General features: G+C 44.6%; 1 protein-coding gene across 1 annotated transcript in view; it reads right to left on the bottom strand.

Moving 5' to 3' along the window:
• The window catches only part of LOC121170979 (pendrin-like), a 110,342-nt gene that overhangs the window by 12,297 nt on the left and 72,511 nt on the right, over positions 1-25,534 (bottom strand). The window contains exons 16-26 of the mRNA XM_041002462.1: positions 21,609-21,719; positions 20,003-20,184; positions 18,993-19,157; positions 15,548-15,700; positions 15,333-15,415; positions 10,299-10,446; positions 8,368-8,481; positions 4,743-4,820; positions 4,514-4,609; positions 2,475-2,581; positions 44-113 (exon numbers count right to left, since the gene is read on the bottom strand). Coding sequence (XP_040858396.1) covers positions 44-113; positions 2,475-2,581; positions 4,514-4,609; positions 4,743-4,820; positions 8,368-8,481; positions 10,299-10,446; positions 15,333-15,415; positions 15,548-15,700; positions 18,993-19,157; positions 20,003-20,184; positions 21,609-21,719 — 1,307 coding nt within the window. The remainder of the gene's footprint in view (positions 1-43; positions 114-2,474; positions 2,582-4,513; positions 4,610-4,742; positions 4,821-8,367; positions 8,482-10,298; positions 10,447-15,332; positions 15,416-15,547; positions 15,701-18,992; positions 19,158-20,002; positions 20,185-21,608; positions 21,720-25,534) is intronic.

Here is a 25,534-nt window from a genome sequence, read left to right on the forward strand (position 1 = left end):
GCAGTAAAGCCGAGCTCAGCCATCATTTCAGAGAGGCACTCACATTTTTGTAATCCTTGGTGCTTTTGTATATGTCTGTGCTAGGGATGCTTCCAAGGCCATTCCATGAAGGACTGAAAAAAGAAACATGAAGGTCAGGAATCTTTTGGAGTCCAATGGTTAAAAAGCAGTCACAGCTATTCATGAGCCCCTTGTTCTGGTGTTTAGGCCTCTTGATTGCAGATGACATTTTCCCACCGGCAAGTCTAATAAGAACAGCTGGTGTTGGCATGACACTGAGGGAGAGGGAGAAGCTGGGGGTGGTGGTAGGGGACAGTAGCTATCTTCTAGGGTCCAAGAGAAACCATGAGCACCGCACTCGACAGGGTAAGGAAAGAGCTGGCCCACATGTCACACCAGGGCCCTGAAAAGCCAGCTGCGTTAACCTGACTTCTACTGGTACACATGACCAAGAGGTAAAGACCAACACAGCTCCTATCCTTAACTCAGGAGTCTCTAGGGCCTTGCTTTTACTTGCGACTCAGTGAAACTTCCTAAAACCGGAGTGTAAAAAGTCTTTAGAGAATCAAAAAGTATTTTTTTTTATATAGAAATAGGAGCCTGGAAGGACCACAAATATGTCTCCACCTGCCAACTAGTTTGTTGATTTCCCCTCCCCGCTGCAATCAGACAAATTCCATGCTTCTTCAAGTGTGACTGGGAACATATGCTCCATACAATTCCTGAAGAAAAACTATCTGTATGGGGCCCTTTCAGCATTGTGTGCTCTCTGATACGGCATTATAATTACTGGAAATTAAATACTGTGTGCAGGACGCTGTTCTCTGTTGTCTAAAAGCCCCGTTACCAAACCAGTAGCTAGATCGTGTCACCAATTTTCTCTTGGCTTGCTGCATTGTGCTGATTTTAAACTTCAAGCTTGTGCCCTTGCCACACAGGTGGCAGACCCAGATGGAGTTTTTGATTTCTGGCTTCCTCCTGGCCCAGACACAGCTGTTGTATTCATCTGGAGGAATGAACCAGCAGATGGAAGATTCTATCTGTCTCTGTCTCTCCTTCTCCCTCTGTTACTCTGACTTCCAAAGGGAATTTAAAAAAAATTTTTTTTTAACTTTAAAATTTCAGAAAAGGGGCCAGAAATCTGCAAAGACAGCAAAGGGAAAGGACAGGAGACAAGGAGGGAGGCCAAGCAGGGCACATAACTGAACCAAGACAAAACCAACATACAAGTTCACCTTTGGAGTTTGTCTCCTTCCTCTTCTTCCTTTCTGTTTTCCAATGCTTGAATGGTTTCTTCACAGCACTCAATTTAACCACAACCAAATGGTGCTTCTGTCACCTAACTACACAGTGTTTTTGGGTATACACCTTAACTGACAGGTCTGAGCAAATACTGCCTGTATTCAAAAGGTTTAAAGTTCCCATGTTCTGGTGATACAGCTTTTGGGTGACCAGCTTCTAAAGAAGGAAACAAATAGGGCTAATGTTGTGGCAGAGTGGGTCCTGCAGCATTGGCATCCCACTTCTACTGCACTGATGATCCACTCATATGCGAATGGCTTGAGAAAGCAGTGGAGGATGGTCCAAGGGCTCAAACTTCTACACGTAAGTGGAAGACACTGAAGAAACTCCTGGCTCCTGACTTTGGACTGGCTGAGCTCCAGCCACTGTGGCCATTTTGGAAGTAAGCCAGAGAACGGAAGGACTTTGTCTCTCCCTCTCTCTCTGAAACTCTGACTTCCAAATGGATAAACAAAAATGTTTTAAAACTACCATAAAATGGTTCAGTGCAGATGGAATTCCTGATCCAAATGGTTGGGACCGAAAGTGTTGTATATTCACAATATTTGCCCAGACTCTACCAATTGAGCATCCCTAGTTGGAAAATCCAAAATCTGAAATTTTAAAAACATCAGAGAATTCTTGAGCACATTGTCAGTACTTAAAAACTTTCCAACTTTGGGTTTTTTTTTTTTTTTTGGATTAGGGATCTCAACCTATATAGCATGTGTTCTGCAGCTGCCTTGTCTCAGCCAAATCTTGGGCTTAGAGCCTCACATACTTCATTTGATTAAAAAAAAAGAAATTATAAAAAGATTATCAGTCTTCAGCTGAGCCATGCATCTTCCTGTTTTAGAACATGTAACTGCATAGTACATATGGGGTAAAAGGCCCCTCAGTGCAAATCTTGGCACCGTCACTTTCCAGCTGTGTGACCTTAGGAAAGGGTCTTAGCCTTTCTGAGCCTCAGCTTTATCACCTGTAGAATGGGAATGAACATACACACTTATGGGGATTTTTTTTGAAGATGACCTATCATAGTGTCTGTGAAGTACCACATGTTTAATTCACAGATGCCTCCATACCAAGCAAATGGTATGCAAAGAAGTAGTTCCACTCTGTACCAAGGTGGCATCAGAAAGCTCAGGGTGTGCCGTCCTTTTCATACCAAGTCTTGGTTTGAGGCTACTCACAACTGAACTCTCAAGACCACAGTCAGTAGTGCAAATACAAGGCCAGCCAGTAAACCGAGATCCAGCCCCAGAATGATGGATACCACGCAAGTAAACACCCAGATAACCTAGGAACAGAAGAGACACAAAAAGAAATACATTAACTCGCCAGGAGCCATCAGGAGAATAAACTACCTACACAGAAGATCAATTAATATCAAAAAAGTTAGTCACAATAAATAAGTCACAGGTTTGACATTTTTTTTTCTGAATTCATTCATTTCATATTTAAGTAAAAGTAGCTTTCTCAAGACTCTACTGTCTTCTCAAATAAGACTAACTGTCCACTTTATTTTTCAAAAATTTTAAGTAAGTAATGTAGTCACAGGGTTCGATGAGGGAATTAATATTTAAAAGCTATATGGTTAAAAAAAAAAAACTTGCTCGCAACCCTCTTATTTTTCCACTAATTTTAAATCTCTCTACTTTCTTACTTGTACTCTCTTTCCTTCCTTCCTTTCCTTCCTTATCTTTTTCTTTTATTTCTTTCAACCAAAAATGAGAGAGAAACTTCCATCTGTTGATTCACTTCCCAAATGCCCAAAACAGCTGGGGCTGGCCTGGGGTCAAAACCAGGAGTTGGGAATTCAATCCAGGTCCCCGTCATGGGCGGCAGGGACCCAAGACTTGAGCCATCATCTGAGTCCCAGCACCTGCATTAGAGCCTTAAGAATAAAAGCCAGGAATCAAATCCAGGTAAAGTGAGGTAGGACACAGATACCTTAATGGCTAGACCAAATCCTTATACTTCCCATCCCCTAATTTCCATCTCTCTCACTGAGTATACTTTCCCCCAGCATTTCTATTCAAGTTTCTTTTTCACATAATACTTTCTCTTCAGGATCTTTCTACATTTTTCATCCCTCCCCCCTCCCCGCCCTGTTCTTGGTTGCAGTTAGAGTGAGTCTCCAAAGGATTTATCTTCTGACTTTTATATTGCTTCAGATTAATTGTGAAGGTTACTTTAGTAACAATTAAAATCGGCATAGGCTTTTTTAGGCTTCGCTTTATGTGTATGCATGGCTTTGTATATTTATCCTTTTAAACCAGGATTTTATGAAAACATGTTCATGTTTTGTCTTCGGAAGGCCAAAGACAAAAACTGTGATGGCTCAAATGGCTAACTCTCCGTATCCATCTTGCAGTGCCAATATCCCATTTACGTGCTGATTCATGTCCCAACTCCTCTACTTCCCATCCAGCTCCCTGCTTGTGGCCTGGGAAAGCAGTGGGGGACGGCCCAAAGCTTTGAGACCCAGACCCTGCACCCACGTGGAAGACCCAGAAGACGCTCCTGGCTTCAGACCAACTCAATTCTGGCCATTGCAATCATTTGGGGAGTGCAGCAGCAGATGGAAGATCTCTCTCTCTCTCCCTCCCCCTCCCTTTTCTGTAAATCTGCCTTTCCAATAAAAATAAATAAAATATTTTTTTTAAAAGGCAAAAGAGGTGTGAATGAGCCCCGTGTGGGATTCCTGGTAGACATGAATCTTCCAAAAAAATACCCAGGATCTTGGAGCCAGCATGTGGCAAAAGTGGATTAAGCCACTGCCTGCAACATCAGCATCCCACAGGGGCACATGTTCAAGTCCTGGTTGTTACATTTATGACCCAGTTCCCTGCTAGTACACCAGGAAGCAGACAGACGAAGAGTCAGCTGAATGGGCCCCTGTCACACACGTGGAGACCTGGATGGAGCTTCAGCCTTCTGGCTTTGGACTGGACCAACCTTGGCCATTGTGGCCATTTAAAGAATGAACCAGATGGAAGGTTCTCTCTAACTCTGCCTTTCTAAGACATAAATAAAAATGTTAAGATAAAATCAGGATCTTTCCAAACTCAGTTCATATGGAGAGATCACATCTTTGGTTTATCCACACACATTCTAATTTCTACTCTAATGTTCCTAAAGGTGAGAGGGGAAGATAATGATAATGTGAGGAAGCAAATGAGAAGCAAATGCTATTTCCGAGACCAGCGGATGGTGGGTGACTACTTACAGCGTCAGTCTTGTTTTGCCTCCACAGGCGAGGAACATCACACACCTGCATAAACATCCCTTTCAAGTTGGCAATGACAACGGCTGCCAGGACTGACTGCCAGGGGAGAGGGGAGGGCTGTGTTATTCAAGAGCATGCTTTATCCCAGTGATGATTTTTAAGTTTCCTGTCACTCCTCTGGTGGCACAGGAATTGCTGGAGATTATGCAACCAAGAATTGGGGCTGTACCTTCTGCAAAGGTTCCAGAAGCTTCCCCAGGGCAACAATGGCGATCATCACGACCACAGCCGATATGATGCCAGCTACCTGAAAGACACAAACTGGTACTGATGGGTGTCTGTCCTCCTGCTCTGCGCCCTTCCAGCTTGCCATGTGAAAGCATGCATGAAAATGTTGATGGGTGCAGGCATGCTTCCCACACCCCTAACCCTCCCTCTGCTCAACAACCACTGCGAGAAATGAGCGTGGTTTGTGAAAACTCTCCTAAAGTGAACCAAAATGGAGTGGGTCAGAGAAGAGAAAAGAGACAGAAACGGCAGAACAGAGCCCCCAGCTCTAGCCAGGTGGACACAGAGTTCGTGTGACGATATTACACACCTAGAGCTTTGATGCCGGTTCAAGGTGAGGCCAGTCTTCAAAGCCATTGCCCTTTCCCCAAACTGCAGGTCACGTTCTCAGGAAATCAGTTCTCAAGGCTCACCACAGTCTTCTACAACGTGGCAGCCATGACACACACTTGCCTTCACAGCATAGGGTTCCCAGGGATGCCTCAAGAGAAAAATCAATGTTCCCAGCCCACGGCAGTGTGTCTCACTGACACACGGAGTGCCAGGACTGTGCCTCCTTACTTCGCTCACAGTCCCACAGATCCCAGCTCAGAGCTTGGCCTCGGTGGCCACAGCGGGGTTGGGAGGCGGAGGAACTAGCCTCGGGTGACTGGATGACATGGATTCTCTGTCGAGAGCACTGGGGCCTGGCCGAGGTGAAGACTAGAAGCTCTGAAACACAGGAGAAAAGGAGACAGGCAGAGAAATCCAAGAGGAAGCAGCAGGGAAGAGAGCTGCCTGGTAGGAGATCCCCGAGTTAAAGGAGACACACAGCAAGAGGAAGCAGAAAACAAGAAGCAGGGATAACAGCGGGCACCCAGAGCTGACCCTGGGTCCCTGGGGTGCACATGGTACCTGCCTCGGCTTGTGTCCAGGTTATGCAGAGAAGGGACTGGAAAGCTCGCTCTTTGAACATCTGACTCTCTGGCAATGCCCTCGCTCACACTACCCCACTGTTCCATGTTCCCTGTCCCCTGGTGAATGCTTCTCTAACTCCTGTATAAACTGAGAAATGCCCTCACTGTGCAATTGTTTCATCTCCACAGCTATATGCAATTATCTCACCAATGTTTACTGGGCAATTTGTACCTCCCTGTGAATGTGGGACGCTGTGAATTGGTGCTGGATACGGAGATCTGGCGATGGGGATCACAATCAGTCCCCTGGCTGAGGCCAGGAGAGGGGCCATCTGCTCATCAAGTAAGTGAAACAGTAAGTTGAAACTTTTAGAAAAGCAGTCCGGATACTACAATATGTAAAGGACTGGTCTGTGGGAAACCCAGTAACCTTTTAAATCCCTGTGTAGACCCAATTACTAGAAAATGAATTACTGTTCTGGTAAGACGGAAGATCATCAGATTTGACAGCAGTTTGGAACCAGAATGATTTTCTCCTGAGTCAGCAGGAGTCAGATGTAGATGCAAGAAAGGAAAGAGAGCAAGACTAAGCTCTTGTCCTATCCTTTCACTCATCCCTGCTGGGCACACCCTGGGTGCTGGGCACAGTGCACACGTCACACAGACACAAGTGTGGAACAAGCTTGGGCAGTTAGACATCAGGACCCTATGCACATTTTCTTACTTAATCCTTACAACATGCTCCCCATGAGATGGATGATAATTCCAATCTCACAGTTGCCAATGCAGAAGCTCTAAACAATGGGAAACCATGTGAAGCCACCCAACAGGAGGAGATTTGCCCATTTCTTGAGTTGTGAGTCCAGCCACTTTTAGCCCCACAAATTAGTATGCATTTCACTGATTAAATATCAAGCCATTTCTGCACTGGTTTCATTCTCTGGTGCTAAAAATCCTGGCATGGTTCATTCCTAAATATAATGCAGGCCAGTGTGTAGTGGAGGATATTAACTTTCCGAAACGTCATCATCCCATACACTGTCTGCCAGGGAGGTCACTTTACACAGGCATTCTTTCCTTCCCATCCCCTGCCCCCACAGGTGGGCAGCTGGCCCACGCCTCACTTGAGCCTGCAGATTAACAGCGAAAGAATGGAACTCAGCAGCAGGCATGTGCCTGCACCCAGAGGTTTGGACAGTGTGCTGGTTTGGATGAATGCAGCAGCCACCCCTACTTGTGGATGACGGCGGGGGGAGGTGGAGCATTCTGGATATGGGGCTCTGCCTTCCCCCATCTTGACAGCAATGTTCAGGGCATGCCTGTGGGCTGGGCTGTGGGATTGTAGCTACAGCCACTTGCAGAAGCTAGCAAGGTCTGCGAACAGAAGGTGGAAGAGATTTTGAAAATGAAGTTATCAGTTCCACAGCAGCTAAGGAAGTGGAGAAGGCCAAATCTTCCATGTCTGTCAGGACAGTCATTATGAATCGGGAAGAAGCATCGTGAGCACTGGGGGGACACTTCAAGCTGTCCCCACAGGTAGGCATTTGGCTGTCAGTTGGGACAGCTGGTTCTCATGCTGGAGTTCCCTGGGCTCAAGTCCTGGCTTCTCCACTCCTGAATCCAGTTTCCTGCTCAAACAGATTCTGCGAGGCAGCAGGTGAAACATAAAGTAATTGGGCTCCTGCCTCCTCAGATTGAATTCTGGACTCCCAGCTTAGAACTCGTCCAACCCTGGCTATGACAGGTATTTGGAGAATGGACAAACAGAAGAGAGATCTTTCTCCCTCCCTCTGCTTTGCAAATAAACATATCACAGCAAAAGAAAATGGGGGAAAAAAACCTTGCCCCTAATACCCTCCATTGAAATTATTCTTTTTCTTCAGTTATTTTCTTTTTGACCCTTGGGTCTTTTGCCTTAATGAAACCTTACTGGAAGACTGCATCTTGCACCATTTAAATGGAGTTCCTTGGTCTGGCCGGTCTCCATGCACTTGTCACTTGTAAATAATGGTTCTTTCAGTGCTGGGAGGATGAAGCCCTCGAGGCATAACAGACACTCAGCTGCTATAACCCTGACATTATCAGGTGGGCCGACCTGGCCTGAGCCATCTGACCCAGCCAGCGTCTAGAGCAAAAGGACAGCCCCTTTTAAGAGCAGCAGCCGAGCTTTCCAAGTGTGCAAAATTAACTATGTATTGCAACAGCCAAGGTTAAGCCTGCTTCTGAACTTGGGGAACACAGATCCCACTCAGGAAGAAATGGCAGAACGTCACAGCAGGGATGTTCTTGGCAAGGACTGACATGCTTGGAAAGAGCAGGTGAGCAGAGCGCTTCAGCTTCCTGACAACAGAAACTCCCCAGGCCCCAGGTTGATAACAATCAGCATTCTTCAGGGCTGACTCCCTCGTCCCTTTTTGTTTTTTTTTCCAGGAAAAGCAGGTAAGCATACAGTTATTGACCAGGTGAGCACCAAATGAGCACAACAGAGATTCAACCAACCCAGGCTCAGAAAGTCATAAATGTTGCCTGTTTTTTGATGAGAGAGTGGATCAACGAGATAATTGAGCCAGGAAAAGCTGGAACTCCTCCTGCCCCATACCCAGACTGACCATCCAGATCGCTCTCTCTCTGTCTCTCTCTCTCTGTCTCTCGGTGTGTGTGTGTCCATACCTGTGTCTTTCCCCCAGTACTCTCCTGGACAGCCGTGCGAGACAAGGCCGTGGTGGCAACAAAACATGAGAAGCAGCCCGAGAAGATGTTGCTGATTCCAAAAGCAATAAATTCCTAAGGGAGAGAATGGATGCCAGGGATGGTACAAACAAACCCTTGGCAAGACCCTCCCCCAGGGTCCAAGGAAATACGCGGAGAAAGCAGCCCCCCACCCACACAGCCCGCTGGCCCAGCCCTCACTCTTGTCTTGTTCCTCAGGGGACTTGGGGACCCTCCCCTCTGCTGTGAAGCATCAATTTGGACTCCATGGGACCTGGGGAGAGACTCACTGTCTCTGTGGACTGTGACCAGCAGAGCCGTTACTCTGTGGGCTAATTCTTTCGCTGCTGTAATTGCTAGGCTGTGTTCTCAGAGACAGATTGGCTTGTCCAATGGCAAGCAGGGCGAGAACTCGGCACACCTGGCCCTGCCTGACGGTCCCCTACCACAGTGAACTGGTTTGATTTAGATGGTCTTAACTTTGCGCTCCTGACTCCCAGCTTTGGCCTGACTCAATCCCAGCTGCTCTAAGCATTTGAAGAATGAACCAGGAAAGGGAGGAAATCTCTGTGCTTCCAGTAAACAATATTTTAAACTTTAAGTGATCACAACTGTTATTACCAGTATTTGTTGTCTCATTTTGTCAGGTGTAGCTGCTGTTAAAAGTACATCAGCACTGGGCCTGGAGCAGTAGCCTAAAGGCTAAAGTCCTCACCTTGCACATGCCGGGATCCCATATGGGCACTGGTTCGTGTCCCAGCGGCCCCACTTTCCATCCAGCTCCCTGCTTGTGGCCTGAGAAGGCAGTTGAGGATGGACCAAAGCCTTGGGACCCTGCACCCATGTGGGAGACCCAAAAGAAGCTCCTGGATCTTGGCTTCAGATCAGCTCAGCTCTGGCCATTGCAACCACTTGGGGAGCAAAGCATCAGATGGAAGATATTCCTCTCTGTCCCCCCTCCTCTCTGTATATTTGACTTTCCAATAAAAATAAATGAATCTTTCTGATATATATGCATAAGTACCAGCATTGTAGCCCAGGAAGGTAGCTACCACCACTTGCAACACCAGCATCCCATATTGGAGCAGTGGTTCAAGTCCTGGCTGCTCTGCTTTCCATCCAGCTCCCTGCTAATACACCTGAAAAAGTGGGCAGAACTTGCCCGAAGCACTTGCTCCTCTGCCACTCACCTAGATGGAACTCCTGGCTCCTCACTTCAGCCTGGGCCAGTCCCAGCCATTGCAGCCATTTGGGAAATGAACCAGCAACCAGATCAATCTTTCTATTTTTCTCCCCCTTTCTCCCTATCACTCTACCTTTCAAGTAAATAAATAAATCCAAACAAAAAAAGTTGGCATGAGGGGACTGGAGCAATGGTTAATCTGCCACCATTGGGACCAGTTCATGTCCCAGCTGCTCCACTTCCCATCCAGCTCGCTGTTGATGACCTGGGAAAGCAGTGGAGGACGGCCCAAGTCCTAGGGATCCCGCATCCATGTGGAAGATGCAAGGGGGCTCCTGGCTCCTGGTTTTGGCCTCAGTGATTACAGCCGTCTGGGGACTAAGCCAGTAGATGGAAGGTCCTTTTCTTTGTAAATCTGCCTTTCCAATTAAAATAATATTTTTGAAAACAGAAGATGTTGAGTCACATGAAAAATTCTTGTTCTACCCTAATCCATTACCTTCGCAAGTTGCTTATGATCTGATTGAATCATGATTACTTCAGCTTGCTTTTGAACATACTTGGCATCTATATTTCAAAATAATTTCTCATGAGCAAGCCCAAGAGGGGAACGTACCTAAAAAGAACTATTGTAAGAAGCCAGCCTCTTCTCTATGTTTTCTTTCAGCATTCAGCCCCCTAAAACCAGTTCTGCCAAGGCCCAGCATACCTGGTTCCCATCGATGGTGTAGTCATGTTTGGTGGCGTAGACTTTTCCTACAGACACTGCAATCGCATAAGCCACCACAGCGACAGAAAACGACTCTGCCGCCATCCCAGAAAACAGGCTTACTGGTGGAAGGGCAGGAGGCAAGAACCTAGGGAGGTTTTGAAGGAGAACAGTTGCAAATATTGGATCACCAAATGTCTCTTTTCAACATTGTTTCACTCAGTGATGGGTTAGACCGGGAAGGCGCTTGACCCAAGAGAAGGAAAAGCACAGGTGTGTAAACAGCAGCATCCATTTCGGCAACATTTTTCAGCAACTCACACTTTCCCACTGACTGTGGCGAGGGGACCAATGCTGCCCTTTCCATATCACTGACACTGACGCATCCTTGAATATCACACGACCTCCACCCCAGCCCCACGCCATTCCACGGGTTTCGATTTCTTCCTACACAATTTCATGTTAAAAGTCTTGTATTCAAAAGATATTTTAGCCACCATATGAAATTTACTCCGCATGAACAGATGTCAGACCTTTTATGGAGATAAAGAAGAGGTGAGGCTAAAAGAACTCAGAATTCCTCTTGAGAGCTCTGACATTTAACATCCATTTGAGGCTAAGAGAGTAAATTTGTGTGATTACCACTATGCTCTTCAGTGGTAAAAAGACATTCCAAAAGTTTCAGGGTTAAATGACTTACTTTTTCAGAACACCAGAGTTATTCTACAAACTAAATCTTTAAATAATAATAATAGTAATAATGAAACACATCACAAGAGTGGTGAAAATGGGAATCAAAAACCTTCTTGTAGGAATAGATGCTAGTGCGTGATCCTTGTGGGGCTGAGGGAATTACAATTAAAAACTAGACCGTCGTTACTCATGAAATGTAGCAAAACAGTGTTGAAACGGACATTTAGAATCTCGAGTGTTTATAAGCAATGCATGTTTGTTCATTTCATGATGATGACCATGTATTATTTTCACCCTGTTGTGGAATGTGCTCACTGTTTATTTATTTTAGGAGATACATACTGGAAGTGCAGCGGGGACTGACACGTTCAGATACGGAGACAAAGTGCTGTATGTCTCTATGCATACATGCCAAAGATGGACTCCCAGTGAAAGAACTGAATACATCCTAACAGTAAGATGATGGACTCTCTGACAATGTCCATGCCTGCATTGTCGGGAAACACTTCAATAACAGCAGGATAGATTAGTGTCGGTTCATAAAGGACATCCATTGTAAAACTAGAGGGGAAATCAATGGGGGGGGCGGGGAAGGGACCTTGGGGAAGGGCACAGGCAATCTCAGAGCCTATGGAACTATATCACGCAATAAAATATTCTTAAATGTTAAAAAATAATAATGAAATAAACTTAGAAGCTGATTATCATGAGTTTGTCCCCAAATGTGAAAAATTGGGTAATGATTTTCATGTACCTATACATGATGACTGTTTTGTAATCAATAATCATAGGCACGAGGGGCTGGTATTGTAATGTAGAAGTTAAGCCATTGCCTGCAGTGCTGACATCCCATATAGGCACCAGTTTGAATCCCAGCTACTTCACTTATGATCCAGCATCCTACTAAAATGCCTGGGAAGGTAGCTAAAGATGGCCCAAGTCCCTGAGTCCCTGCACACATGTGGGAAACTCAGAAGAAGCCCCAGGGGGCTCTCAGCTTCAGTGTGGCCCAGCCCCAGCCATTGCAGCCATTTGGGGAGGAAGATCTCATTTTCTCTCTTTCAAATAAATCAAAAACATCTTTAAAAAACAGGTACACTAGATACTGGGGCAGTAGCCATTAGATATTGGTGTAACTGCCAAGATCATTAAAATAGAAATCCTTCCCACCTATTCCACTTATTAGGCCTCAAATGCCTGTGATACCAAACTGCATATTTTTCCACTTTACAACTAGGAGGAAATGACTTTTAAAAAAATAGAATAGTTGTTACAGAAAACCATAGAGACACTGACAGACAATGAGCATCCTAGATAGTATGGGATCTCCCTTGCTCATTCTGTTCCTAAGAGAACTAAGCCGAGAAAAGAAGTGCTTTGGTCATGCAGGTGCGCATGGCAGAGCCGATTTCCTTGGTAACAGGATATCCGGCTCTCTGCCCCTGCAGTCCCTCACCCCAGCAAAGGCTCATCCTCAGACTTCCGTCCTGCCTCTGTGTAGGCTCTAGAATGAATCCCTTCTACAGGCCGACAGGATGGCTGCAGACCCTGCTGTTAGCAGCATTCAGTACCTCGGTGGCACGTCACCCACTAGCCTGCAGAGGGTCCTGACCTCCCTTCTAACAAACAGGCTTCTTGCTTGTTCCTGAGGCCCGGGCAATCTGACTGCAGGTAACTGGGATTTGTCAGTCTTCTCAGCCGTGCAACAGGTTTGGCTTCAATGGCCTCAGTCCTGATACCAGCCCAGTTGTCTAGCTAGACACATACTATTGGATTCTAGATGATTCTAGGACTACGAAGCATAAGATGCAAAGACCTGAACTCAATGGCCCTGAATCACTCTGTGAGTCATTTTATGACTTTGAGCACATTATTTAAAGCCTCCATTTTCTCAGGTGTCAGATTCAAATGCTATGCTCTTCTCATGGAAAAAAATATATACTTTTGGGCAGGTAGTGTCTATGTGCACAGTAGGTGCTCAGCATATATTGGAAGAACCTAAATCCATCCCACCCCTCCTCCCATTTGCACAGTCTTGCTGAATCATCGTGGTGCTAATCACGTGTCCCAAGTTGCTTGAGACCCTTGTGGGACGTGTCCGAATGACCTCTGAATAAGTCTTTCTTTCAGGCATTGCCCCCTTTCAGCAGCCAAATCTCTTTCCAAGCTTCATGCTCATTCTGTGGTACTGCTGGGGCCCAGCCCACTCTGTCTGATCTGATTGTGAGATAATACTATCAAGGGCCCAAAGGGGGTGCGAACTTTAGAACACACCTTTATCAGAAAAAAATGAGGCTAGGGAAGGATGGATACCCCAAGGGCCTAAGAACCCTAACAAGGGAGGCAGGCACAATTAACATAACTCTCACTGCATACTTCCCACTTTGGGTTGGACTTGAGCATTTGGTAGATACACCACCACTCCAGCTAGAGTGGGAAAGTAGTCTTCAGAAAGCAGGGGCAACTGGGTGAGGTGGGCTTTCACCTAGAGGTGAGAACACTCATGGCCCATTGTGGGGTCTGGGTTCAGGTGCTGGCCCAAGCTCCTAACTTCATTGGCTTCCTCTTCTCCACACAAGCACAGGGACAGCAGTGGTGGCACAGGAAGTTGGGTTCCTGCCATATACTGGAGAGACCTGGCTTGAGTTCCTGGCTCTTGGCTCCTACTTTCTGCCCTAACCCAGACTTGGGTATTTGGGGAGTGAACCAATGGATGAGATTTTGATGTCTTCCCTTATGCTATACTTTTTAAAATATATATTCATCTTTTGAGCCCAGTATTATGACATCATGGTTTAATTCAGTGTCTGCAAGTCCTGGCATCTCATATAAGTGCTTGGTTTGAGTCCCAACTACTCTACTTCTGATCCAGTTTCCTGCCAATGGTTTGGGAAAGCAGCAGAGGATGGCCCAAGTGTTTGGCCCCTACACTCACATGCAAGATCTGGATCCTGGCTTGGGACCAGACCAGGCCCAGCTGTTGTAGCCACTTGGGGCTTTAACCAACAAATGGAACATCTGTCTCTCCCTACACCTCTGTAACTCCACCTTTCAAACAAAAATCTTTTTAGGGACTGGCACAATGGCTAGAGGCTAAATCCTCACCTGGTACACACCAGTATCCCATATGGACATCGGTTCATGTCCCGGCTGCTCTACTTCCCATCAAGCTCCCTGATTGTAGCCTAGGAAAGCAGTACAAGATGCTCAAAGCCTTGGGGCTCTGCACCCACACAGGAGACCCAGAAGAAGCTCCTGACTTCAGAGTGGCTCATCTCTGGCCAATGTGGAGTGATTTTCTTTCTTTCTTTCTTTCTTTCTTTCTTTCTTTCTTTCTTTCTTTCTTTCTTTCTTTCTTTCTTTCTTTCTTTCTTTCTTTCTTTCTTAGTAATTTATTTATTTATTTATTTTAGATGATGTTTGCATAGTTGATCAAGGTTAGAAGGATCTAGGGTTATGGAGAAATGTGTGTGATCATTGCTTCCAAGCTTTCTATTTCTTCTTCCCATTTCTGGAGGGGAGGGCAGAGATAAGGAGACAGGCCACATCCAGCCTCCCTACCAGGATACAAGATCTTTCTCCCTGTCTCTCCTTTCCAATAAAACTTTTAAAATCTTTTTTTAAAAAAAGTACCAGTGAGTTTATGATAGAAACAAAATAAACATCTGGGTTTCCTTTTGAGCCCCACAGGATAAAGTCCCAGCTTATAGTACCAGGCTTGCCCTGTGAACCTTAGGAGAAATATCCTTCGTGTTGCTCCACAAGTTCCAATTGAGGCTTTTGTCATTAGCCTTTGTCTCTCAGGAAGACCTCCCACGTCGCAGAGCTCAGAGATGACTCAGACAGACATTGGTCTTTTCCAATTCCCCTAACCACCAACACGAATAACTGCCCTTGGAGATAAGGCACTTTATTGATCGGAACTAATGACATAATTATTCCCTAACATGGCTTGAATGACCTGGTGGAGATTTGAGGACAGATTTCCCTAATTCCTCAAGCAGGTGGTTCGCAGTGCCCTGTGTTAATAATCAGGATTCTACTTATATTATAGCACAATGATCTATGAATTTGAATCAAGATAGAATGCTACTTGTATACATCCTGGCACATCTTTTTTAAATGAAAGGAAGAGAATATACTAGAGCTGGTTTCTAAAAAGTAGCATGAACTTCATCTGTACACACTGAAGGTTTATGGAAATGGGCATTTCCCGAAGTTTAAGGGCAAAAGGCCTCCTGAGGAGCAGCAGTGAAATGAAGCCTGTCATTGAAGGTTTCATTTAACCAGCCAGCCCTGACAGCACATGTTCCTATCAGCTCAGAGGAGCATCGTACTCACCCCCTGGGGATGGATTTAACAATGCCAGCATTGTAGTTTTTTTCTAAGTTGGCACCATAGGAAATGGCAGTGGCAATTATTGTCTGAAATTAAAAAAAAAATTAAATTAAATAAAAACAAGGAGTAAAAAGGAACTCAAACTCCACTGGGTTGAAATAATTCCTTGCTTGTCAATCTAATTAACGTTGGACGCCCCCACTACAGAGCCCACTTACCACAATTACTTCTATAGGAATCGGGATGGGGATCTTGTGTTTATATCGATCATTTAGTTCCTTCACTGCCATGCAGATGACAATGGTAAGCAACCCAGCGATGAAGTCTGCAATATTGGTATCACCAATGTTTTCAAAAATTTCAATCAGAGTCTGGAACAAAGAAAAAAAAAATTAGTATACTTCCAGCGACACATACACACACAATCAATTCTCACACAAATGAAAAACCATGACACATCATGAAACCATGCTTAAAAGTGTCATGTAAATTCACAAAAAAGCACTTTAATAGAGATCATTAAGTACATGCCATCTCTACAACACACATACACACAAGAGGACTTCAAAAGTTTTATAAGAAAATATTATTAAGGGCCCAGCATGATAACCTAGTGGCTAAAATTCTTGCCTTGAATGTGCCAGGATCCCATATAGGCGTCAGTTCTAATGCTGGCTTCCCATCCAGCTCCCTGCTTGTGGCATGGGAAAGCAGTCGAGGATGGCCCAAAGCCTTGAGACCCTGCACCTGCATGGGAGACCCGGAAGAAGCTTCTGGCCAAGGAAAAGAATGACTTTTGACTGAAGACCAGCAGTTACATCATAGCTGTTGGTTTTGATCGGAAGCCCATAGGTCTTTCTGTGTTAATTGTTCTAGAACTCAGCACAGAGAGCGACTATTCTGACAGCAATCATACTGTCCTTCCTGGTGAAATCTACCACTGATCTGGATTTTTCTGAGGGATTCTTTCTTGCATGAGTGCAACAGTGACATCATAACCAAAAGTCTCTGTTCAGGGACTAAGTGCTTGAGTCAACTTTTCTGTAGCCACTTCTAGACCAGGTCATTCTTGCTTTCAGAAGACCAAGCATGCATTGACCACCTCACAGGAATGAGTACAATGTCTTCCTCCTACTAACTAGCCTGTGAGGCATTTCCTGCACAATTCAGGACAGGCGGTTCACCAGCTATGACTGATGGACCACACTAGTGCAATCAAGGATACAGGCAATGTGGGAGACCGTGGCACGGTGGGGGAGGGGGGGTCAGGCAGGGGCTAGATGAGAATACTGTGGGTTCCCTGCTCAATGGTTCTACGACTCTAAAACTTCTCTAAGAAATAAAACCTATTAAAAAATTCTAGGACACATGTTAAATTGGCACTTCATGGGTAATAGCCAAAGGAAAGTTCCACATTGATGTACTTTTTCCTGAAACCTTTCTCAATGAGACAGGGATTTGGTGCAAAAGTGGAGATGATGCCTGGAACACCTGCATCCCAGATGGAATGCCCGGAGACCCATGCAGGCTGTGCTCACCTTACTACCGTGCACCCTGGGAGGCGGGAGAGAACAGCCCAGGTGGTTGGAGCCTTACCTCCATTTTGAAAGACTTGTTTTGAATTTTGGGTACCTACCTCACTTTGACCTGGCCCACCCCTGGCTTTTGCCACTATTTGGAAAATGAATCAGTAGATGGATGATCTTACTCTGACTTTTAACCAAAAGTTAAACAATCATACTTTTGATCTTGCTTCAGTGTTAGTCATGTCTGGCCCTGTCAAAATTGGATCATTTGTGATGAATTTCTTCTTCACCATGTTCTAGGAGACCAAACACAAACAATAAAAAGATTTCACCTGTTCATCAGTATCCATTAATGGTCTGAGACCATTGGCCTAGGCCTTCTGTGATTTAGGGTTGATGCAGGTCTAACAATGTTTGCATAAGACAAGTGAATCCACTCAGTAGGAAAAGCACTTGGTAGCGTTCGTTGAATGGATGAAGTAATTTCGGATTCTGGTCCTGTTAGCAAACTTCCTGACAACCTAACCAATTCTGTGTGTACATGGCCTCACATTGTTTTAGGAACTAGCATGTTGGTCAATAAAAGACTCCAATTCCATTGCTAATGTTGACACGTTATTTTTGTGTATCATTCCTTCCAGGCTGGGGTGACATCACGCTACTATTATCACCATTTTTCCAGAACATTTATTTAGATCCAAGAACTTTTTCAAGTCTAATTAGTATGATCTCCATCCTTGTTTTGCATCTCTTTTGCATGATGACTCATCCCTGAATCTGATGTTCCTTCCTTCTATAATTGCTGAGACATTTACATCATGCATTTTATTACGGACTCTTAGGGTATTAGAGCTACATCATCAATGATTTCATCTTAAAGATAAACTGGAAACGGCCCTAGTGACTAAACTGGAAACGGCCCTAGTGGCTAAACTGGAAATGGCCCTAGTGGCTAAACTGGAAAGGGTCCTAGTGGCTAAAGTCCTTGCCTTGAATGTGCCAGGATCCCATGTGGGCACCAATTCTAATACCAGCAGCTCCACTTCCCATCCAGCTCCCTGCTTGTGGCCTGGAAAGGCAGTGGAGGATGACCCAAAGCTTTGGGACCCTGCACCCAAGTGGGAGACCTGGAAGAGGCTCCTAGCTTTGGATCAGTGCAGCTCCAGCCATTGTGGCCACTTGGGGAGTGAATCAACAGACGGAAGATCTTTCTTTCTGTCTCTCCTCCTCTCTGTATATTTGACTTTCCAATAAAAATTAAAATAAAACATAAAAGAGATAATAAACAAGTAAACAACCAGTGTTGTGGCACAATCGGTTCAACTGCCACTTACAATCCCGGCGTCCCATATCAAAGTGCTGAGTCCAGTCCTGGATGCTCTGCTTTTGATTTAGCTCCCTGTTAACACACCTGGGAAGGCAGAAGAAGATGGTCCAAGCGCTCGGGCCCCTGCACCCACATTGGAGACCTGGAAGAGTCCTAACTCTAGGCTTCAGTCTAGCCCAGTCTAGCTGTTGTGGCCATTTGCAGAATGAATCAGATCTCCCTCTCTGCTTCTACCTTGCAAATAAATGAAATGTACTTTTAAAAAAGAAAAGCAATAATTCAAAAATAACTACTTTTTTGAACATTTACTATGAGCCAGTCTCTGGGCTGTGAGCCCCTTATCTACTGTAACAGTATTCTGCAGCGAGACTGAGGCCTAGTGCTTTGCTGACATGCTAGTGAGTCGGAGAGTCAGATTTTGAACATGGCTACCTCCAGTTGGAAACGTAACATTTCATCCACCACTCTATGAAGAGCCTAAGGTCAACTCCGACTGTCAGGGGCAAAGCTGAGATTAGAACTCAAGTCTATTGCATTCCAGGCTGGGATTCATTTCATTGTGCCACTCTTTTCCATTAGTATTTTTAAGTGCAGTAACATTTGCAAAGCCATTCTGGCAAATGAGGGGCAATGAATGATTTGTGAAGTTGGCCTTCTTCAGCTTGCTCCTAACACTTTGACTTCCATGTTTTCAACAGTTTCCAAAGAACACTTGGGTAAACACAGCTTCTCAAAATTGATGCTAAAAAGAAAAAAAAAAAATTCCAGGATAAACAGTGACCTAACTCTGGGACAAGAAGCAACACTTACATAGATGATGGAGAGGATTCCATTGTAGTTTTTGGTTGGAACGTTGAGGACGATCTTCAGCTGCGAGACCAGCACCTGGAAGGCAGCAGCCGTTGTGAATCCGCCAACCAAAGGATCCGCCAAGTACCTCACGATGAATCCAATTTGCAGACATCCAAATATCAACTAGCATTAACAAGAAGGAAAGACGAAAGGTTTGCCTAAGAAAAAAACCAACTTTCTGCAAATATGAACAGACTCAGCTTAACACCAGTTAAGACAACAGTAGCCTATCGTTCAAAAATCCTGAGAGATAATAAAGCTTATAAAAATACACTTACACTGCAATACTAGGCTCTACCTTTTCCTATACTTAGCATGCCATCACACATTTAAGTATCAGAAAGTTAGGCTTCTACCCTATAGTAAGGGACTATACTTTTGTAATAACATGGGGACAAATGGTGGGAGGGATAGTGAGGAGGGATGAACCCCTGTGCCTATAAAACTGTATCATGGAAAATAATACTTCAAAAAAAAAAAACTAGGAGAAAACAAATTTGAATTTCTTAATGCCCTCTCTCCCCCCTCCTCTTGACTATTCTAACATTGGAAAATCATGAGTAGTATGATTTGCCTTGACATGTGTGTGTGTGTGTGTGTGTGTGTGTGTGTGTGTGTGTGGTATATTTGTGTAAAGAAAAGCAAAAACCATGTAGCTCATTTCTGTGTCATTCAGGTCCTGAAGTCAGCTTGGCAGAACACACTCTCCGTTTCAGCTTCCTTTCTCTCCTCTGTCCCTTAACCTCACGCCCTTCTGTGCTGCTTTCCTGTGCCTTTGGCGACAGGTGAGACTGACTACATGGAGTCTTGCCAACTATTTTAGCACCTAACCTAAAACAATGTAAGTTAAACAATAAATATGGGCTCCAGGAAATTGCTTTGTTTGCTTTTAAGAGATAAATCTGAGTCCACTTGCTGTAAGCTTCATTATGGCAAATAAAAAGCTCACCAAGGTATCTGCCTGTTACCTGGATGATTCCAACCAACAGAGTGAGTGCACTGGCAACCAACACGCGTGCTGCGTCTCGAGCAGCCGAGTCCACCACGGTGATGTTCGCGGCGGTCCCGTTCATGGGTATGAGGAAGTCTTCATCGGGGGCCATGCTCAGAACAACAGATCCCACCATTAAACTCACCACGGGGAAAGGTCCTGGCAGGGAACAGTGGGCATCAAGGAATCAATGATTGCTTTAGGCTATATAGGTTTAGAAAGCTCTGCAATCATTAGCTCTGGTGAGGTAAATATAGTTTGTTCACAAAAGGAACTCAAGAAGAGTATGCTCAAAGCATTCACGACCCAAAAAATGGGCAACTGATGCCAACACAGTGAGGGAACTGCTCTGTGATTGGCATGCATGCGGAGGATGGGGTGGGGTCCAGAGCTGGTGAGGAAGCTTGCCCAGCCAAGGTGGCCTGGGAATTGATTCTTTCCTTTTGCGTCTACTTTTCCTTCCAAATGCTCTCACTCACGTCCTAGAATTTCCAACATCTTAATCTGAGTGCCTGGATCAACATCACGGGATCCACGTTAGCAAAAGGTTCATTTTCTCTTTGCAAGACAGATTATTTTCAAATGTCACTTGCCAGTTTGCAAGACTCTGTGCTTTTATTAAAGTGCTTTCTTCTGACAGCAATTGCTTTGATCACTATTGATATTTATATCCATCGTGATGATGATGACGGTGATGATTCTAAATCTTTGGTTATGGATAGCCTAACTAGCCAAACCCAGATTCTGGAATCTCCAAAGCACTCTTTACCAAAGAGAAAATTCAGCTTCTTTGCTCTTCACTTATGCCCTTGAGATGAATTAATTAGCTAAAATAAGGAGTTATTTAAATCAGTAACCAAGTTCTCGCCTCTTGTAGACAAGCCAATAAGCTAGCTACTGGAGTACATACAGCTAAGGACAAAGATATGAGCTGGATGGTTTGTATGTTTGACTAAAGTCATTCAGGTAGACTTTGTCTAGCCAGCAGATGGATGGAGGAGTAAAATTATCTCTAGTATAAATGTCACCGTCACAGAATAGCATTAAAACATTCATTAGCTAGAACATTATCGCAAGAGACTTCACATTTTTAGGAATGGCAGGAAAATCTATTATGAGAAATACCAAAAAGGAAAGCCAAGCTTGGTTTCTAAACCCTCCTGGCAACATTTTGCCTGTCTTCCAATATTAGTGACTTAAAATAAGTATGTGCTTTAATGAAATAATGAATATGTATTTGACAAATGTAACTTACAAAACTAAATTAATCTCATAAGAAAATATTACAAAGACCTTAGAAAGATTTTTTCACCTATTGCTTTAGATTTTTGAAATCTATATATGAAATCAAACTTACATTTTAAAAAATTAAAGCATGCTAAAAATGATCAGTTTTCAGTCTTCAAATCAATTTTCTTCTCTTCACTAAAAAGTTATTTATAAGACTAACATCATCAAATAGGAAAATTAGGCAAAGCTCTAAAGTCCTAAGTCCCTGCAAAATATTACAAATGTAGAAATACGATGTGCACAGTACCCTTCAAACATGAACAAATGCAATTATAAAACAGGCTTGACATTACCAACTGAGAGGTGTCTTGATGTTCCAAAAATAAAGTATGTCAGGATAGGGAAAAAAGCAGAGTAGAGACCATATCCAACAGGAACCGCCGCAAGCAGAGCATACGCCATCCCTGAAAGTACATCCAAAACATGGAGGTCATAAAATCTTATTCATCACAGATGTCCTCTATTCACAGCCCCAACACCTCATCCTATCCTGACTCTGCACACCGCCTGTGGCGGTGCCGCCAAGCAGACCTTAACCCAGATTAGCTGGGATAAGGATCCTAATTACATTCCTCACCTGCTCACCTGGATCCAGTTGATCAGTAATCCAGTTATCCACTGCTATGAGCAGGAGTCCGGGAGTCGGTGGAGGGAAGTCAGTTGTGTTATTAAGACACTTGGTTAATTCAGGGGCTTGTGTTGTGGACCAGCAGTTGAAGCCACCCACATTTTATACCAGAGTGCGGATTAGCGTCCCAGCCACTCTGCCTTCAATCCAGCTCCCTGCTCATGTATCTGGAAAAGCCGCAGAGGCTCCGCAGAGTACACGGGTCCCTATCATGCCTGTGGGAGACTCAAATAAGATGCAAGGCTCTTGGCTTCAGCCTGGCCCAGTCTTGGTAATTGTGGTCATCAGGAGAGTGAATCAGTGAATGAAAGTTCTATCACTCTGTTTTTCATAAATTAATGAATTAACCTTTAAGTAAAGTAAACTTAGTTAAGTCAGTCCAAGTATTAGACACCTCGTTTGGTTCTTTGCTCTGACGGGCACAGTCATCATCGCACTCCATTTGACCTTCCTGGCTAGGGCAAAGGAGTTGGGGCCTAAGAAAGAAAAATCCGGCCTGGTGGATGATGCCAGCTCCATCATGAGGCTTTGCCAGCAATCTTTGGGCCAACACACAGCAAGCTGGTGAGAAGCTGGCACTGCAGGGCACATGAGGGTTAGGGGAAGTTATCAAGGCTCAATACACACGCGTAGGAAGTCAGCACATCCTAATCCATCTCTCCACAGTTCACTCGCCACGAGAGAAACCCAAAACTTTCAAATCTTCTATCACCACAAAAGGATTGTTTGTGATCGTTTCAATTCTCTATTGCATGAATGCCCACTGCTACACTGGAACAGGGAAGCGGTTCACTAGCCCACTCTTCATGTATTACAATTCTACAAAACCAAATGGATGTACATAAGTTCATCTACTAACGTGAATAGATGGGAAGTAAAAGGGGAAAAACGTGAGAGAAGCAATCAGAACCCAAAGCAGCAAAGGCTGTATGCCCCGACTTCTGACAGAGGGATCGTATACATTGTATGCGCTAACGCATCTGGGAAGGTTTTTAATATAATAAGAAGTGATTCACACATAGAAAATAAAAATGAATGAAGTAATAAACCCACACATCCATTATGCAAAGTAAGAGATAAACTGGTCACCAGCATAGCTTCCTCAATAACATCCTTTTTCCTCCCTCCAGCCTCAGGAGCCCACTATCCTGAATTCAGTACTTACTGTTTCCATGTGTTTCATTACATTTGTATCTTGATGGGTAGTTATGTGTGTAAAAATAGATTGGTTGCAAAAATATTAATGAGCTTTCATCTCCTTTTCTCTGTAAATCTCCCTTTCCAATATATAAGTAATTCTTAAAACTCAATAAAAGGCCTCTCCTGGCTTCTGCTTTTTGCCTGTGTAGTGCAGATCTTTCCTCCAATGGGCACCTTCACAGGATTCCCCGATTCTCTATCTCCTCTGTCTGTCTAGATGTCTCATAGGCAACTCCAACTTACTACGGCCACAAGCAAACTCTCCCAAGCTTGCTCTTCAGCTCTCCCATTTTCATAAACAGCGTAAACCTCTACCCAGGGGCTCAAGGCCACACAACCCTAGAACTATCTGTGATCTTCATGCACTCTGGGGCATATCTTTTAGGTCCTGGAGTTTGCTCCAAGTCCTGCCAGACCTGGCTCAAGCAGATGCACCTGTCCTGGGGCTGGGATTTAGGGTGAGGCAAAGAAGGCGTGTTCAGGACATAATGTGAACAGGCTCCTTGAGAGCCTAGCTACTCCTTGCCCCACCCTGATCCCACCCAAACTTATCTGACCTTATCTTGAAGTCCATCCTCACCCACTGTGCTCCACCCTACGCAGCATGCTTCCTGTACTTCTCTTGAAAGTATTGGGGTCAAACTGTTCCCAAGGCCTTTGTGCCTTAACTTAGGACGCTCTTCTGTCTCGTGTGTGTGTGTGTGTGTGTGTGTGTGTGTGTGTGTGTGTGTGTGTGTGTTTCTGTTTAGTTTTGTTTTGTTTTTAAGATATATTTAGATATATTTTGCGACCCAATGCAGTGGCCTAGTGGCTAAAGTCCTCGCCTTGAAAGCACGAGGATCCCATATGGATGCCTGTTCTAATCCAAGTGGCCCCATTTCCCATCCAGCTCCTTGCTTATGGCCTGGGAAAGCAGCCAAGGATGGCCCAAAGCCTTGAAAAGGCAGATTTACAGAGAAGGAGTCAGAGAGAAAGATCATCTGTCCACTGGCTTACTTTCCAAGTAGCCACAGTAGCCAGAGCTGCACCACTCTGAAGCCAGGAGCCAGGAACTCCCCCAGGTCTCCCATGTGGGTGCAGGGTCCCAAGGCTTTGGGCCATCCTCTGCTGCTTTCCAGGCCACAAGCAGGGAGCTGGATGGGAAGTGGAGCAGTTGGGACATGAATCAGCGAGAATTCAGCCACTGGGCCATTGGCTGGGCCCTCGTCTGCTTTCTCATCTGATTGTCTCCTTATCCCCTGGCCTCTGAGTTCCACCTTCCTGGCCATTATATCTAAACTAAACCTTTCCCAATTAATCCCAACAGGTACAGATGTGAATCACCATAGTGAAAACCAACACGTATTCATATAATCATTCTTCTGCTTAGCAGCCTAAGTAAGTCCCAGCTCTATCACTCAAATTACTCTACGGGATCTGGCCCTCTGTCTGTTAGTTAAACCACTGAGTCTTAACAAGTAGCATACAAAATTAATTCTGAAGCACATTTTAAGAGATTGAATGATAACACACATGTATGAATGCACAAGTTAAATTCATTCCCCCAGCCCTAAAATTCACCTTGCAAAGCTAATTTTGAGACAACATTTTTTTAAAAACCACCCACAAAGTATGTAACTGAAGAGAGTAAGGCATTGGACTTCAGGTCCAGATTCAAATTTTATCATTTAGCAGCTCTATGACCTTGGGTAAGATTGAATAGATTTCTCATCTATTGCAAAGAAGATTATAGTAACTACTTCACAGGGTTGTTGAGAGATTCAATAACTGATCAAAGCCCTTGGCATAGTAGTGTCTGATACTTATCAAATGACACTAATTTTCTGATACTTATGAAATGACACTAATTCTGACACAACACTTGGAGACCTAGAACTGAAAATACTAAGTTTTTAATATAAAAAACAGTAATTTGAATGCTAGGCAGTCCTCTTTATTAACTGTTCACAGTAGGGGCTGGCATCCTGACCCAATGTGGGCTTCTCAGCTCAGTGCTGGTTGGAGACCTGGTTGCTCTGTTTCTGCTTTAGCTTTCTGCTCATTCATCTGGGAAGGCAGTGGAGGATGGCCCACGTGCATGGGCCCCTCACATTCATGTGAGAGACCAGGAGTTCCAGACTCCTGGCTTAGCCTGGCCCTACCGCAGCTGTAACTCCCTCTTAGTTACCCACCTCTGTGTTGGACACCTTTTAAACCAATATGGATGACTTGTGTCTGCTGTCAGCCAGGGCTCAAAGGTGATGGCCAAGGCCAAAAGAGCCCTTGACAGTGTTTAACTGTGCAGCCCTTTGTTCCCCCTACTTCTTCCCATTTGCCTATGGGACTAAGGACTTCACTGGGGCCACAGGACATTCCTGTTCTCCGTAGCAGTCCACCTGGCCTGCTCTGAGT

This window comes from Ochotona curzoniae, unplaced genomic scaffold (assembly GCF_017591425.1).
Source record: "Ochotona curzoniae isolate NIBS_2020 unplaced genomic scaffold, NIBS_Ocur_1.0 scaffold_2476, whole genome shotgun sequence".
NCBI lineage: Eukaryota > Metazoa > Chordata > Mammalia > Lagomorpha > Ochotonidae > Ochotona > Ochotona curzoniae.